The sequence below is a fragment of the Cygnus atratus genome, chromosome 26 (genome assembly GCF_013377495.2).
Source record: "Cygnus atratus isolate AKBS03 ecotype Queensland, Australia chromosome 26, CAtr_DNAZoo_HiC_assembly, whole genome shotgun sequence".
NCBI classification, from domain to species: domain Eukaryota; kingdom Metazoa; phylum Chordata; class Aves; order Anseriformes; family Anatidae; genus Cygnus; species Cygnus atratus.
The window spans coordinates 2,188,896-2,204,310 of NC_066387.1; the positions used below are offsets into that span (position 1 = coordinate 2,188,896).

The 15,415-nt window shown below is 39.7% G+C and overlaps 1 protein-coding gene across 6 annotated transcripts in view; it reads left to right on the forward strand.

The window, feature by feature from the left end:
* The window catches only part of CPAMD8 (C3 and PZP like alpha-2-macroglobulin domain containing 8), a 54,044-nt gene that overhangs the window by 20,789 nt on the left and 17,840 nt on the right, over window positions 1-15,415 (forward strand). For all 6 annotated transcript variants that reach the window (XM_050715669.1, XM_050715671.1, XM_035567770.2 and 3 more), the window contains exons 23-35: window positions 4-55; window positions 753-1,051; window positions 1,382-1,607; window positions 2,167-2,343; window positions 5,356-5,437; window positions 6,943-7,099; window positions 7,268-7,342; window positions 9,468-9,633; window positions 10,185-10,271; window positions 11,251-11,387; window positions 11,753-11,908; window positions 12,309-12,371; window positions 12,794-13,032. In XM_050715669.1, the coding sequence (XP_050571626.1) occupies window positions 4-55; window positions 753-1,051; window positions 1,382-1,607; window positions 2,167-2,343; window positions 5,356-5,437; window positions 6,943-7,099; window positions 7,268-7,342; window positions 9,468-9,633; window positions 10,185-10,271; window positions 11,251-11,387; window positions 11,753-11,908; window positions 12,309-12,371; window positions 12,794-13,032 (1,916 nt within the window). The remainder of the gene's footprint in view (window positions 1-3; window positions 56-752; window positions 1,052-1,381; window positions 1,608-2,166; window positions 2,344-5,355; window positions 5,438-6,942; window positions 7,100-7,267; window positions 7,343-9,467; window positions 9,634-10,184; window positions 10,272-11,250; window positions 11,388-11,752; window positions 11,909-12,308; window positions 12,372-12,793; window positions 13,033-15,415) is intronic.

Sequence of the window (15,415 nt, forward strand, 5' to 3'; positions counted from 1 at the left end):
TAGCCAGAGGGACTGTCCAGAGAGTACACCTATAGTGTGTTCTTCTGCCCAAATGGTAAGTTCATGATTTAAATGAGATAAAATTAAGTTTGTTTGATTTTAGTTACGTATAGAAACATGTGGCTTCATCCCATGGAAGAAAAAAAAAATCTTTGTTGCCATTTGTCTATGATTGATGAGTTATGGTGTGTAGGAAGAACTTCTGAATAAAGAGTCTTTCTTACCTGGCTGGCTAATTATAAATTTGCTCTAACTGCCCAAGTGATTTCTGGAAATGGCAATTAAATTCCTTTACTTTATGAAACAGTTTAAGTATTCAGCACTGTGGACAGTAACTGTGGCTGTACTATATTTTCAGTTGATGTTTTAAAGTTCAGTTCTGGAATCAGTATGTCCTTTCTGTCGGAAATTTGGATAGCTCAAAGTTGGCTCCGCTAGCTAAACAGAGATGCTTTTGACCACTAGATTAGAACTGAAAAATCACTTGCAAACTTCACAAGAAATAGCTGAGCAGTTTCAACTGAAGAAGCTACTATAGTGCAAGTGGACAGAAGTAGAGGATAGGAAGAAAAATCCACTTTTTTTTTTTTAATAGTTTAAGAGAAGTCAGGCGGGGGGGGGGGGGGGGGGGAAGAGTGTATACTTAGGATAGGCCTGTTTGTTTAAATTTTAGTAGTTAGCTATGGGTTGTTTTTTTTAAATACGTGAGCTGAACTCTAATTCTTAAAACATTCCATTATTTTTCTGACTAGAGAAAATTCACATTTCTACACCTAATAAATATGAGTACCAGTACATGCAGAAACCTGCCCAGATGACACACTTTGATATTGCTGTGAAAGCTCACAATGATGCTCACCTGGCCCTGTCCTCTGGTCCACATGACATGGCAGAGATGACTGAGATTGTTATTGGTGGACATCAAAATACTAAAACATGGATTTCCATCAGCAAAATGGGTGAGCCAGTGGTCAGCAGAGACACAGCTGGTATTCTGTCCTGGGATGAATTCCGCAGCTTCTGGATCAGCTGGAAAAATGGAATTGTTCAGGTACTGAATTTATCTATGTCTGGAAGTTTCTTGCTTCCTTAACTAGAGTTGGAGCACACATGGTATTTTTTCATTAGGTATGTTGTAGAAGGAGAAAGCCTCGTTCCTTTTGCTTTTTCTGTATTAAGTCTTGATCAGACTGTTTTAATCGGAACATGTTTGCTTGACACTTCATGCCCTCGGGACCTCAGTCTTCAGTGTTTTCAGTGTTAAGTCTGCTGAAAGGCTTGGAGATTAAGTCTGTGGAGTTATCTCATAGGTTACTGGGTCCAAGGCAGGCAGACTTCACATGCATGGGTACTTGGAACTGTTGTTTTTTTTTCCTTTCAGGTTGGCCATGGTACTCGGGTGCTAAATGAATCTATTATTGTGGAGTGGACAGTCCCCAAACAGTTCGAGGTGAAGTACATTGGCTTTTCCACAGGCTGGGGGTCAATGGGAGAGTTTAAAATTTGGAGAAAAGAAGAGACTGATGAAAATCACAATGAAGCATTTACTCTTGGAGTTCCCCACAACATAATTCCAGGATCAGAAAGAGCTACGGCTTCAATAATAGGTATCAAATATGAGGAGGTATCATTAGGTACCAGTTATCAAATACGAAGAGATACTTCCAGCTGTTATTTGCTTCTGACTCAGTATTTGAGTAATATGGGCCAGATAAAGTAGTCATAGGCAGTTTACAAAGGTATATGCTGCTTAAATGTGAGACAGGGATTTTTTCTTTCCTCGGTCATTTGACTGTTTGAGATGACAGTGAGTTAAAGTTGATACCATCAAAGGGCTTTGCAGATGTCCTGTCTATTATAATTCATAGTATTCATTTCATAATCATCATAACCACATATTGTACTAACTGCATTCTAATCTAGTCTAAATCCCGTAGTCACAGATAACGGTCGAACTCTGAAATGTGAAATTTCTCCTTTATTCCAGCAAGAGCTTGAAGGGATAAGACTAAACATTTGAAGGACTTCCAATTTATGATACAGTTTATTTAAGCTATGTGTAGCTGGCAGAAATTAGTGTAGTCAGGTGGTTTTTAATCATAAGGCATCAAAAAGAAGCAAAACATAATTCCTTGATACTGAAACTATCACCTCTTTTTCAAACAGGAGATGTGATGGGTCCTACATTAAACAACTTGGACAATCTTTTGCGATTACCATTTGGATGTGGAGAGCAGAACATGATCCATTTTGCTCCTAATGTTTTTGTCCTGAAATATCTGCAGAAAACCAAGCAACTCAGTCATGAGGTGGAGAGTGAAGCTACTGATTACCTTGTTCAAGGTAACTCATTAAAGTTTATAGAAGGAGAAAAAGCTTACAAGTTAGAAGAGAGTTTTGTTAGTATCACATTGTCCTTTTTAATGAAGAGTATCCCAAGTAATGGCAATTCATCATTTCTTGCAGGACAGTCTCACAGGTTAACAGATTTTGATGGCGAAATGGTTTTCCTTGATACGTAGCCTGTATTTCCCTTCAATAACTCGTGGTTTACATGCTTATTGTGTGTTTTTTAATTTATACATACTTATGTATACACACACACATGCATATATTTAGGTAACTTATGTCTGTGTTTACAAATTTCAGAAAATCACAGAAAACTAAATTTAGTCAAAATCTAGGAAAAAGGCAAAAAGAACTAAATATGTAAATTATCTTTCTAGTTCTTTAATTACCACATAGATCTTATCTAAACTTTCTCCAGTTTATCATATTTTCTCAGTTACAGTATACCCAGAATCAGAAGTTAGTCTGCAAAGTAGTTATCCTAGAGCCATGCAATGAAGACTTTTTTTCTGTCCTTTCAGTGCCCTGTCCTCTCTTTAAGCATCTCAAAGCAATCTATCTTCTTATGCACTGTTTTTCTCAGCATTTGTTTGGGAAGCGCCACTTGCAAAATAATCTGTAAGTAAATACAGTTCTCAGGACAAGTAAGAATTTGGAGATCATTAATTAAACCAAGAATGACCCAAAGGGACATAGCTGTCTTGCAAGTGAGTCAGACAATAGTCATGTCATGAAATCAGAGGTGACAGGGTTAGGCAGTTCTCCTATGAAATTATAAATGTAATATGTAATTTATTTTTTGTTTTCAGCAGCAAAAGTCTAGTGCTGCTTTCTTTGTCTGGCTACAATTGTTTTCATTTGTAACTTGTTGTGCTTGCTGATAGCAGTAATTCAAAGGGATTTTTTTAATACTCTGTGTCAGTTTTTCCTTTTAAATATTATTTGATTTTGTTTCTTTTTATGAATCTGCAAACCTTAGAGGTTTTTGGCTCCAACCTCTGCCTGTTAATTAGCCCTTACAGCAGAAATCCTCAAGAGTTTTAAACCTTTCTACGTTTATTGGAGCCCTGCCAAGTATAAGGTTTAGATGGGAGAGTCTGTTTGTTCAGTCTAGAAGGCATTTGTAATGTACCAGGACAGAGAACTTTTTCATCACTTAGTCACCCATCACATAACATACTGATACCCAACAATTCCCACATATCCCCTAATTTTTAATAGTGACCTGAGCTAAGCTAGTCAGTAATTTTTCTACTTTCCCGCAATGCAGTTCCACAAAAGCAGGTGAACAGGTGAAAACTAGAAAGGTGAACCTCTCCAGTGAGTCCAAGCATCTAGAGGAGTGTTTAGAAAATAGAAGATTTCAAAAGAGCAAGCAGACATAACGTCTGTGCCACTCAACCTAGCAAGCAAAGAAGAATATATGTAAGAACAATGAAGCGTAACTCAACACAAAGTGAACATTAGAATAACAGAACAGAGAAAATCATAAGACTATTATAAAATACTAATACTTTATTTGTCCATCAAACATACTGGAAGTGAATGCTTCAGAAAAATTTAAGAAGGAAAAGCTTTGTTAGTAGTAAATTGTACCTGCAGACTGTGTAGATAAAAAGCAACCTAATTCAATACAACAGCTATTTGGAAAAACAACTAAAAAAATGTTACTTGTGCTTTCTGTCCCATGCTTGTATACATTCCCCAACCCCTAGACAAAGATGTTTTTACTGCCAGAGCATCATTAATATCTAGGGTTTTGTTCCTCCTTTTGTCCATTTTTCAAACCATTCTATCTGTGTTCCCTATGAACATCAAAAGGCTACAGAGCAACAGAAAAAGGCGTAGGAGTCATGAGCAGCCCTTATTCAGAGACTGTGGAACTGCCTGTATCTGGAGAGGTCAACAAAGAAACTTTGTCTCTGGAAATGAAAAAGTAATCCATTCCCATAAAAATGTCATGCAGTGTGAAAGAAAAAGTCTATTCATGTATCAGAGAATTAAGCAGGCACTAAATTTCTCTGACCCAGTCTTCTTGCAGGTTTGACGTATCTCCTTATCAGAAACACCCATTTTGAAGGGTTTGGTTGCATCTGGCTTTGTCAAATTGCGTATCGAGTATTCCTCAATATAGAGACTTGGTATGCTTTATTAGCATACTAATAACAGTTCATGGTTATAAGACAAGTAGGTTTGAGAAGCAAATTCTTTTCCTGATAGGAAGAGCATTTTGACTATCTTTATTTTCAGTCTCAAAAGACTTTCAGGTAGAATCTCCAGCATTCAACTTTTTTGTTGAACTTGTTGTCTAAAATAGGCCTTGCAAGACAGGCCTAGTAGTGTACATATACACTAAGATCACACATCATCCATCACATCTCACACATGGTTCAAGAAAGATATGTAAGAGTTCTTATGCCTCCATCCCCTTTGGAATTTCGGCACTAAGCACTCAGCTGTTGCTGTCATGTTACCTTAAGTTGTCCCAAGCACCAGCTTTGGAGAAAAATCTGAATCAAGTTGTATCATTAAGGCAAAAAGCTCCTCATCTCCATGGTGCTCTCAGTAAAAAAGAAGGAAGGTGGCGGTATGCTTAAATAAAAATCATTATTTTAATATTGCATCTTGCAGAGGGGTATCAAATGTTTAACATTTCTAGAGTCTAAAATGCAGGAGTTGATTTTTATATTGAGCGTTTTAGAAACATTCTTTTTTTTTAACACGTGCTGCTCAGTAAGAGACTAAGAGCTAGAGAAATAATGTTCCATTCATTTGTCTTCAAGAGGTATATGTAGCCTTACAGATGCTAGCCTGAACGGATTTCTGAATAAGCTTCAGTGTACGTACACAGAGCCGGCTCTATCAAACACAGCAAAATAAGAGGTTGCCTCGGGCAGCAGAATCCCTTATGCTAGTGCCAGATGGTCTGAGTCTTCATTCACTTTAAATACTTGTTTTTCTCTGTGTGAGGATTTTGGACTCCCACAATTCTTTTTTGACTTCCAGGCTACCAGCGCCAGCTGACCTACAAGAGACAAGATGGTTCATACAGCGCTTTTGGCGAGAGGGATTCCTCGGGGAGTATGTGGTGAGTTGCTATTTAAAACAGAGTTAGAAAATTCAGTGTTTGCTAAACAGGAAAAATACACAATTGGCAAGGAAAAAAGAGTAGTTTTCCAACTCCCATCACGGTATTGTACAGGGAAGAATAGAAATAATACTCAGTGACTATAGGCTTACTGTTTCAATGCTGCTGTGTTCATACTACACTTGTAGGTGTACTATAATTGCTTCAAGACTCATGGGAGGTTAAGATAGTCACATCTGCTAATGTGTCTGGGCTTTAGGCACTGAAGCTATAGTTGTGGGTCATGTCTGGTCTACAGGAATCGCAGTAGCACTTAAAGCATCTAATTCCACTAGAGAATGGAGCTTCTCTTGAAGCGTGTACGGAGGAACTTACTGTCTCTAGAAGTATTGGAGACTTCTAGCGGGTAGAAGGGAGAAGAAAGAAGAAAAAAAAAAAAGAAAGAAAGCATTCTTCTAAGTGTTTTATATCCCCTCATGGATGAAATGGAATGGTATGGATTTGTGTCCTGAGAATTGGAAGTGCAGAGTCTTTCAGAGAGAAACAATATGAGAACCAGAAATTGTGCAACTGGGAGATCAGCTCATCTCACTAATGTCCCCCTTAGGAAACCATGGCCTTTAAGGTTGTGTTTCCACACATCAGTATGGCTGTGGACTATAGAGTCTCAGATCTAGCAGATTTTTGTCTTCATTCATTTATTTGTCCTGTTATTTGGCTTCTCCATCTGTTCTGTATTTTGCTTTAAACTGATTTTCTTCATGAACTCATCTGAGCGGAAGTACCAGTTCTGTGATGCTGTTGCCTCACTGTTTTGAAGATAGTAAACTTTTATCTCAGACCTGGCATCTCTTAGTCCCTAGATGTAAAATACGGTGACACAGAATTACTTAACACTTGAAAAATCCTCTGCCAGGCAGCATGCCTTCTACCCTCCCATTCCTCAGAGGCTTGTAAACTGAATGATTCAGTCTCCCAAAGCTGGCCAGAGTTCGCACTAGTTGCATGTCAGAGGTTTAGAATTCCAAAAACACTTCTATTGCTTTCCTAAGTCTTAATTCTGTATAAAATCTAACACCACCTCAGATTTATCAGTGGGTTTCTTTTTTTTAATTAAGACTGTAACAAAATTGGAAAATTTATTCTTTTCTTTACAAATATTTCCATATTTATAAAGATATCGTCTCGTAACTTAAAAGCTTTAATTAGTAGGATAGCAGCTGAGCACCTATAAAAAGTAACTGTATTTGAGCATAACATAACTATGACAAGCATATCTTCCAGTAATACTTTTTAATTTAATTTGTTGACCCTTAACCCTGATATTGTCTAGAAGACTGAACTGAGTTTGGGAGCCTTTATTTACCATTACATTTTTTTTAACAATATTTAGTGTTTCCCTCCCAAGATTTTCAAAATTTATGCTTTCTAGGAATGTTGTTTTCCTGGTAATGTGTTATTCAAAATTTGTTTTCTTAACAAAAATGGTAAATGTGTTTTTACAGGCTAACAGCTTTTGTCCTCAAGTCCTTTGCACAGTCTCGTGGGTTTATTTTCATTGACCCGAAGGAGCTAACAGCTGCCAAAGACTGGATCATCCAGCATCAGAAAGAAGATGGCTCTTTTCCTGCTATGGGCAGGATACTGAATAAGGACATTCAGGTAAAAACTATACAGATACAAAATTATGCAATAGTTGTGTTTTTAGAGATCTTATCAAAGCAGGAAGGGATGACGTTCCCTTATATGAATATTGGGCTATGAATATCTGTCTTGCTTCAAGTCTTTTCTCCAGATTTCATCTAGTGGTTTTGTCTTTTTGCTCTCCAGGGTGGAATCCATGGTAAGATCTCTCTGACGGCTTATGTGGTTGCATCTCTTTTGGAAACGGGTGTAACTTCTGAGGTAACAGAAACCTAGTTAAAACAGATCTTGTGTTCGATTTCTTTTTTTTTTTTGTGGCTGTTCACTTTCAGAGGTTCTTTGCTCATTAGAATGGTAGCATTCAGGTAACTGAGGCTGTTTGAAAGCCTTGAGATTCTTCCAAAGTAAGGAGTGTATTCCAAAGTTGTTTAAGGTGATCTCCTAGCCTTCAGACATCAGCTCAGGGTTTATTCTACCACAGCAAAGCTCTTTCCTACAACACCATGCCCCAACCTCCCTGGGAAATGGCTGCAAATAACATTTTCAGCCTTGTAATTTGAAGGTGTGACTGCAGGCTGTGTAGATACTAGTAGCTTAGATAGATATACTCAAAAGAAGTTGTAACTAGCTAGCTTTGTGCAGATAGGAGCTTAACTAGAGCTGCTGGCTTAGGGGATCCAGAAAACTTTTTCAGTCTGCCTTTGGTGCAGAGGCCAAACTGCTACTGCTATTAGATTACCGGAGTGCAGCTCTCCAAAGATACTGTAATCTGCAGTTTTGGGAGAAATTGTACATTTCTCTGGAGAAAAATGTTTCTCTCTGTAATCAGGGAGAACAGGAATACTACAGAAAAAAATAATTGCTACATAGGAATGTGCAATTCCACTGCATAATTTTTGAAGTAAGGAAAAAATCACTTCCAGTACAACTTGCTTTTTAGAGGTTCTTTCTTAAAACTCCTGGTAAAAACAGTGCTTCTTTCCTCTGTTGTATTTCTGCCTGCTTGCAAATTCTGTAGACTGGGTATGCTCAGCTAATAATTTAGTTAAACATTCCTACTAACTATGACTGCAAGAATGTCCTCCTGGAGATGCACTGAACAGGTCATGAATACAGTTGTCCCCTTGCTCTTCAACAGCTGGGGAAAGAGTGATGGTGGATGAGTAGAGCTGTACAGGTAGAACTGGAAGATGAAAACAGGAGTTGTAGTGTATGTTACAGCAGGTTTTGGTGATCTGTATTCAAATAAACGGACTCAGGGAACACTCAGTGAGCTTATGGTGGCTTAAACAGCCAGTGCAAACAGCAGTATATACTCAGAAACCCTGTGATAATCTCTGCACTTCCGATGGCATCCCTGTAGTGAGACCAGGCTGTCATTGCAGACAAACACACACTCCTCCCAGTTTTTGTTGGAGTGGAAGGCCCTCAACCTTATTAAAAATTAAAATTAAAAATCCTTAAATGCGCACAGAATAACTTTCTGCCTCCCTGTCAGCAGTGTCCCCCTCTGAGAAGTGATGTGATGTTCTCTTTGGGCTGCTGTGCATCAGGACAGTCCTAGCGTTTTTATTTGCTGGAAGTGCAGTTTATGTGGATCTAACGGTTTTTCTAGAGGAGATTTGCAAGTGGTACTAATGATCTTAGCTAGGAAATGAGGAAGGAGAAGGTTAGTGCCACAGGGAAATCAAAGGAAACCAAATTACATCAGGTCCAATTAAATTGTTTCTATAAATTATCAGAGCCACGTTCCTACATGGTGAGGTCATTGAGGGAGTTAATAAAACATGTTTGTTGGCTGCAGGGACCCCTGGGAACCTTGGCCTTTATTATCCTCTGGCGTCTGCTAGACGCTCCAGAGTGTCAGGAACACAATCAAACATACAGTGGAGAGCTTGCTTCTGCTCTGTTCATCTGCTGCCTTGCAGAGGCATGAAATTTTCTCAGCTTTAAGGGGAATAAATTCAGCTCAGTGTTTGTCTAAATTATTCTTGCTGTGCTGTTTGGTTCTAGTTTTAAATTTGTGATGCATGGCTTTTCTTAGGGAAAGTGTTAGTTCATTCTACACAGAGCAAAATGCTTCTTCCCTAGTTGTTTTTTAATGGACACACAGGTGTGAGAAACAGTGATTCTAACTAATCTGCCTGTCGATGGCAAGTAGTGAATAAATTCCTTATTTTGCTTTGCTTGTGCGTGCAGCTTTTACTTTACCTGTTAAGCTGTCTTTTTCTCAACACACAAGTTTTTTCACTTACACCTTTCTGATTCTCTTCCCCATCCCACTGCAGGGGAGTGAGCAAGTGGCTGCGTGGTACTTAGCTGCCTGCCGGGGTTAACAGAACTATAGAGGCTGGTAATATGTCTGGGCTCTTTCCCTTAAATATAGGAAGAAAGAACAGCTGTTGACAAAGCAAAACACTTCTTAGAGTCCAACTTATATTCAGCAGAAGACCCCTACACTACCGCCTTGATTGCTTATGCCCTGACACTGCTGCACAGCCCCTCTGCTGCTGTGACGCTGCGGAAAATGAACAGCATGGCTATTACACAAGGTACTGTGCACCTGGGGCCAACCTGGCAAGTTCTTAAATTGGCAGCTCTCTTGTGGGGATAAACAAATAGCCCTTGCAGCTTGAATGATATATTTGAGTTATTGGAGAGGATAGAGCTTGTGAGACAAGGTCTTTCTCACAGCACAGTTTGACCTTGTAATGCAAGAGTTTTCCAGATTCTCAGGAGAGATGGGCTGAGTACCTTAGTTCTATGCATGCAGCTGATGCTGAAGGAAGGCAAGTATGTCAGAAGCTCTGCAGTGGTTTTCCAGTCAATATGTCACAGTTTGTCTAGTAATACATCGCATTCTTCGATGCTCTATTTTAATCTAATATTCAAGAATCACATTGAGCCATCTTTGCAATTGCAAAGGGAGCAAGAGCCTGCGGCCTCTTGCCCAGAGAATGTTTGTCTAAATGGAGGTACAGTGCAGTTCAGGGCATGAATCAGTTGGTCAGTGCAATAGGAAAGCTTGATTCTTCCCATACACAGAAGCTGATCTTCAGTTCTCCTGTAATATCATACATATTCCACTGTCCTATTTTTCTAGATGGCTTTACACACTGGAGTTTGACGGGAAGTCTTGTTACTGATGAAGATACCTTCATGGGATTTAACGATGGTCTCTCCCAATCAGGTACCTGTACTGCAAAAGCAAAAATAAGGCAATGGACTGCAATAGCAGGTCACTGACTGCATTTGTTCTAGTGAATTGTTTATAAAATACACTTCAAAACTTCCCATGCTTTTCCTCCCTGTTTTGGTCCCTAAAGAAATCTTGTTTTACCAGGATGTTCTGAAAATGGCAGTCAGTCAAGACAGGGTCCATATGAAGGGCCATTCAGGAATGAGAGCTGATAGAGACAGGTAGCTTTATTCTGAAAGAGTTGGTTAAGTGCAAATGAGAGACAGAGCTAGATGTGGCTGAGGCAGGGCTGGCTTTTCAGTCCCAGCTATTTCACCATTTTTTGCTCCAGTTTCATAGACACAGAGAATAATACCGTGAATAACAGAGGAGTGAGAGCCATAGGGTATTCCATCAGGGAGGAATCATTTGAAGTATAAATCTGAGAGAAGTCAAATACATTTAATTTTAGAGTTGTTTAGCTTTGTATTTTCAAATGGACATAGGGATGATGTACCCATCTTTTCCTGGCAGTCACTAGCGTTTCAGCACTGTTTTCCTAGACTTTAACTATCAAAGCCACAACAACAATGTATGGTGCTATAATTTTCAATTCACTTAAAGCCATTGTCTTTTCTAATAATGATACAGGTGTTCTAGTGTTCAGGGAGGATTTAATCAGATATTGTATGAAAATGTCCGGGACAGGTATACAGTAAGGGCAATAGCAAAGTAGGTCTGGAGTGGGAGAGAAATTACATGTGGGATAAAATCAGGTAAAAAGGTCATCTATAGTGGAAAGGAAAGAGGTTATGTTGGAATTAGAAGCTGGTGAATCTTGGATGCATTGTTAAACTTCATTATTATTTCTGTGTTTCCTCTAATTATTTTTAGTTAACGGATATTCATAGAACTATGTCTAGACTAGCTTGATTCTCACTTCTAGATGGTAGTTCAATTCATCTTCCCTATCCCTTTGCCTCTCTTTCAGTTGTTTCTGCAGAAGTGGAAATGACATCTTATGCCCTTCTGACATACACGCTTCTAGGTGATGTGGCCTCTGCACTACCAGTGGTAAAATGGCTTTCACAGCAGAGGAATGCACTTGGAGGATTCTCGTCTACTCAGGTTGGCTGTCTTAGAAAAAGGTAGCTTCAGCGCATGCATAATCAGTTGTAGAAATCAATTGGTTCAGGAATGGCTAATGCAGAGTTTCTGTGTAGAGTCCAGAAGAAGCTTCCCATTAAGAAGAAAAACTTCCCAGTTTTCTTTACTACTTCCTTCTGGAATTAATAATTTGAAAGGAATCTAGACTTTGTCCTTACAGATGCCTTTGAAAGCAAAAGTGAACAAAACCTGGGATTTCCTCTGCTATATGAATTAATAATGATTCTGCTACCAAAAGCCGATGACTGTACAGCATAGTGCTTGTTTCTAAGTTTAGAGTGCTCCTGTATTCTTCACTATTCTAATCTCCCTCTTCGGATCCCTAGGACACATGTGTAGCCCTGCAGGCTCTGGCTGAATATGCTATCCTTTCTTACATTGGAGGAGTCAACCTTACCATTTCCTTGGCTTCTACTAATCTAGACTACCAGGAGACATTTGAGCTTAACAAAATGAATAAGAAAGTCCTCCAGACTGCAGTGGTAAGTGGTTTTGTGTTAATGTAGACGGTTTTTTAAAGTGATCCATCTGAGCTGAGTTCTGAATGACAACTCAGGTGAGTTCAGCAACGGTAAAAGTACGAGTTAAACACTGAGATCTTGGAACTTTCTGGTGTTTCTTGGCTGGGTTCTGATGTGATAGGAGGCAGCACTCAAAGGTATTTTTCACCATAGCCAGTGACTGATGTTTATTTTGAGCTGCTGCTTGTTTCTACCACTGTTAAATGTAGGTGGCTGAAAAAGAACAAGCCATGTTCATTTCACTTGTGCAGTGTCCTTAATAACTGGAAAGATCTCTTGCACAGAATTAAGCTAAAATTGATATTCATTTACGTCCTGATAGCCATGTCTTGTCTCTGTCTTAACTGTGGATTTTCCCCAGATACCCAGTATTCCAACGGGGCTGTTTGTGAGTGCCAAAGGTGAAGGCTGCTGTCTGATGCAGGTAAAGTTGCTATGGGGCTGGAGAAAGTATGTGAGCAAGAGATCTCTAAACTGACAGTCTCTCTGCTAGTTTTTTAATCCCAGATTACCGTGAGGAAAGAGTTGTACTTTGAATTTCTCTCAAAGTAATTAAATAACCTGGTGTTGCTTTAAACCATGGAAGTAAATATGATTTGTACCAGGGTAGATTTGCTTTGGTACAGCTTTACCTATATATATATATATATATATATATATATATATATTTAAATTAAAAACTGTGTTTTAAATCCTTGGTTGCTTCTGTGACAGCCATTACCTCTCTCTGAAGAGATCTGGTGTTTACGCGTGTCTTTGGGGAATGTTTGCAAATTCTACAAAATATTGAGGTCTTATAAACTGCCTTAGTTTGTTTTGTTGCTTTTTTTCTCTTTTCTGCTGCAGATTGATGTCACTTACAACGTGCCTGATCCAATTGCCAAACCAGCTTTCCAGCTCCTGGTTAACCTGAAGGAGCCAAAGTCAGAGCAGCATCTTCAAGCTCCAAATCTCCTGCGATCTGTCTCTCCAGATGAGAATCGCTCTGAAACCTTGCACAGAGAGAGGGCATTGGTGGATGATGATGACCCAGCTTCAGATCGGGATCATCAGGAATACAAAGTTATACTGGAGACGTGCACTAGGTAGGAAATGCCAGTCTGCATCCCAGACTAAAGCTCCAGAAGCGTCATTGCTAGATCTCAAAGCACTTTGCAAAGACATGAGCAGTTTACATCTCTTTTTACAGATTAAGAAACACAAGGTATTAAGAGGAAACAGCTTGCCTATAAACAAAAAGAGAGCAGCAAGAATAGTTTCTCATGTATTCAATCCACTTACACATGTTCTGGTTAAACATGCCAGTGCTGCTGCAATTATCAGGAGATGCTGATCTCTTTACAAAATGTTTTAGTTTTGAAAGAGGTTGTTGGAAAGTCGGCCCAAAAGAGGGAAAGCCACAACCAAAGTAAAGAGGGAGGGCTTACAGTGTCCTACTGTGCCACAGAAGAAACCATTCCCAATGGGATGGTTTCATAATCACTCCGTATATCTGTGACCAGGAGCGTGGCAGGTGGTGGGGCTGCAACATCACCGCATTCAGATGGCAGAAGTCAAGCGAACAGCTTGGATGTAATTCAAAGAAATGGAAATTTTTTTCTCCCCTATCAGTTTCGGTTTCCTTCCTCCCTACAGATATGAAACCTTACACAGACTGCAGTTCTGAAAACAGTTAGTTGCAGTGGCTCCAGGCAAAGATGTGATCTTATCTCTGTCAACACACTTGTCCCTTACTCACAGGGCTATGTTGCTGGCAGATGCATTGACTCTGATTGCTACAAGCCTGTGAAATCCTGGGCCAGGCATTTTTTGGGCTAGTTGAATTCTTCCTTCCTTCATTAACAACAGCCAGTGATAAGCAATTCAAACTCATCATCCAAAAGTTTGCTGGAGTCTGTCTCGCTGTATATAACAGTACCACCTTCTCATCCTCTTCCCCCCTCTGCATCAGCACCGCAGCTGGTATTGGAGAGAGGCTTAGAAAGTCTTGTCAGTCCCTTAAAGATGCTTGTAACTAAGGAGGCTGCCCTGCATCAACACAACCTTTCTGTTGTTATTTCTGAAACTTTCTGCCCTGGGAATTGCTGGAGCAAAGACAGAAATTTGAGAGGAAGCCCAGTCCAAGGAGATTGATTGCTTGGAAAGAAAACAAAAGCAAATGAAATCTTCCCTTTCCTCCCCTTCTTCCTGTAATGATGCTCTTTTAACTCCTACATCATCTTATTCAGGCAATGTGAAAAGAGGAGTGCATCTAAGGGTGATGGTGGAAACATGTTGAGATAGGATGTTGCTCAGAATGTAATAGTTTTTAAGAGTTGTCATGCTCAATTAAGTCCTTGGGATGTTTTCCTGTAAAGAAGAGTTGGGGTGGGTATGAAAAAGAGAGGGTTGTGATTTTGTGATTGCAGGTAAAGGGATACTGTAGGATTTCTTAGGGAGTGTGGTGCATGGAGTTAGATCAGGATCAAAAAGGCTTAATGTCTCTATGGGAGACTTAGCTCTGAACTGGAGCCAAGGAGTCCACAAACCATCCAATGTCACTGTGGACGTATGAGCTTGGGTGCACCATTACATCCAGGCTGGCTCTGTGCACTGCTTCAACAAACTCACGAACCCACCCACCTAGAGGTATCCATACAGAGGCCTCCAGGTAGCCCTGCAGGAGCCAGATTTGGCAACTGTGGTCCAGGAAGCTGTGTGCTGTATTTCTCAGTGCTGGCTGTGAGCTAAATAAGCCCTCTAGGGTCCCAGCTCATTGTCTTAGTGCTTGTGGTGCAACTGATCAGCCAACAGGTAAGCTGCCAAGGGAGGGACAGTTGACAGTGGACTGTATGCAAATACAGAGAAAAAGGGGGCATTGTTCTGGAATTAGCAGGAGCTTTCTTGTTACGATTTTGACTCTTCGGCCATGCTGTAAAAAAAATGAAACCTTTTGAAATGGACCAAATAAACTTTCTTTCAATGCCCCCCCACCCCACTTGTTTTTAATGCATGCTTCAGTAGTAACAACTCTGGAATTCAGTGTTTTGGAGTCTTCATTGATATTATACAAGATGATATAGGCAGTGAATTCCTTGACACTATTAACTAGAGAGTGAGGTTGCTGACTCATTAGCAAAGACACTTCTCTGTGCCAATTAGATGCTGGAGGGAAATGGCCATTTACGAAATACCAGGGTGGAATGACTTCCACCTTGTGTTGGGAAATATTTTTTTTACACCACAATCCATTTGCAGCCCTCCACTTAGGAAGCACAGAAGCTTCTTTTCTTCCAAGAGGTTATTCCCTTTTACCAAAGTACATTCTCTCAGTGATTAATTGAAAAATAAGGCAAGCAGCCCCACAGGAGACTACATCTTTCCTTCTGCTTTTCTGCCATTCACCTGGACATCTCCTATAACTGTGTCCTTAATTTTTGTTGAATAAAAGCAGAAAAGAGGATTTTGTTAAAAACGTGTAGTCTATGG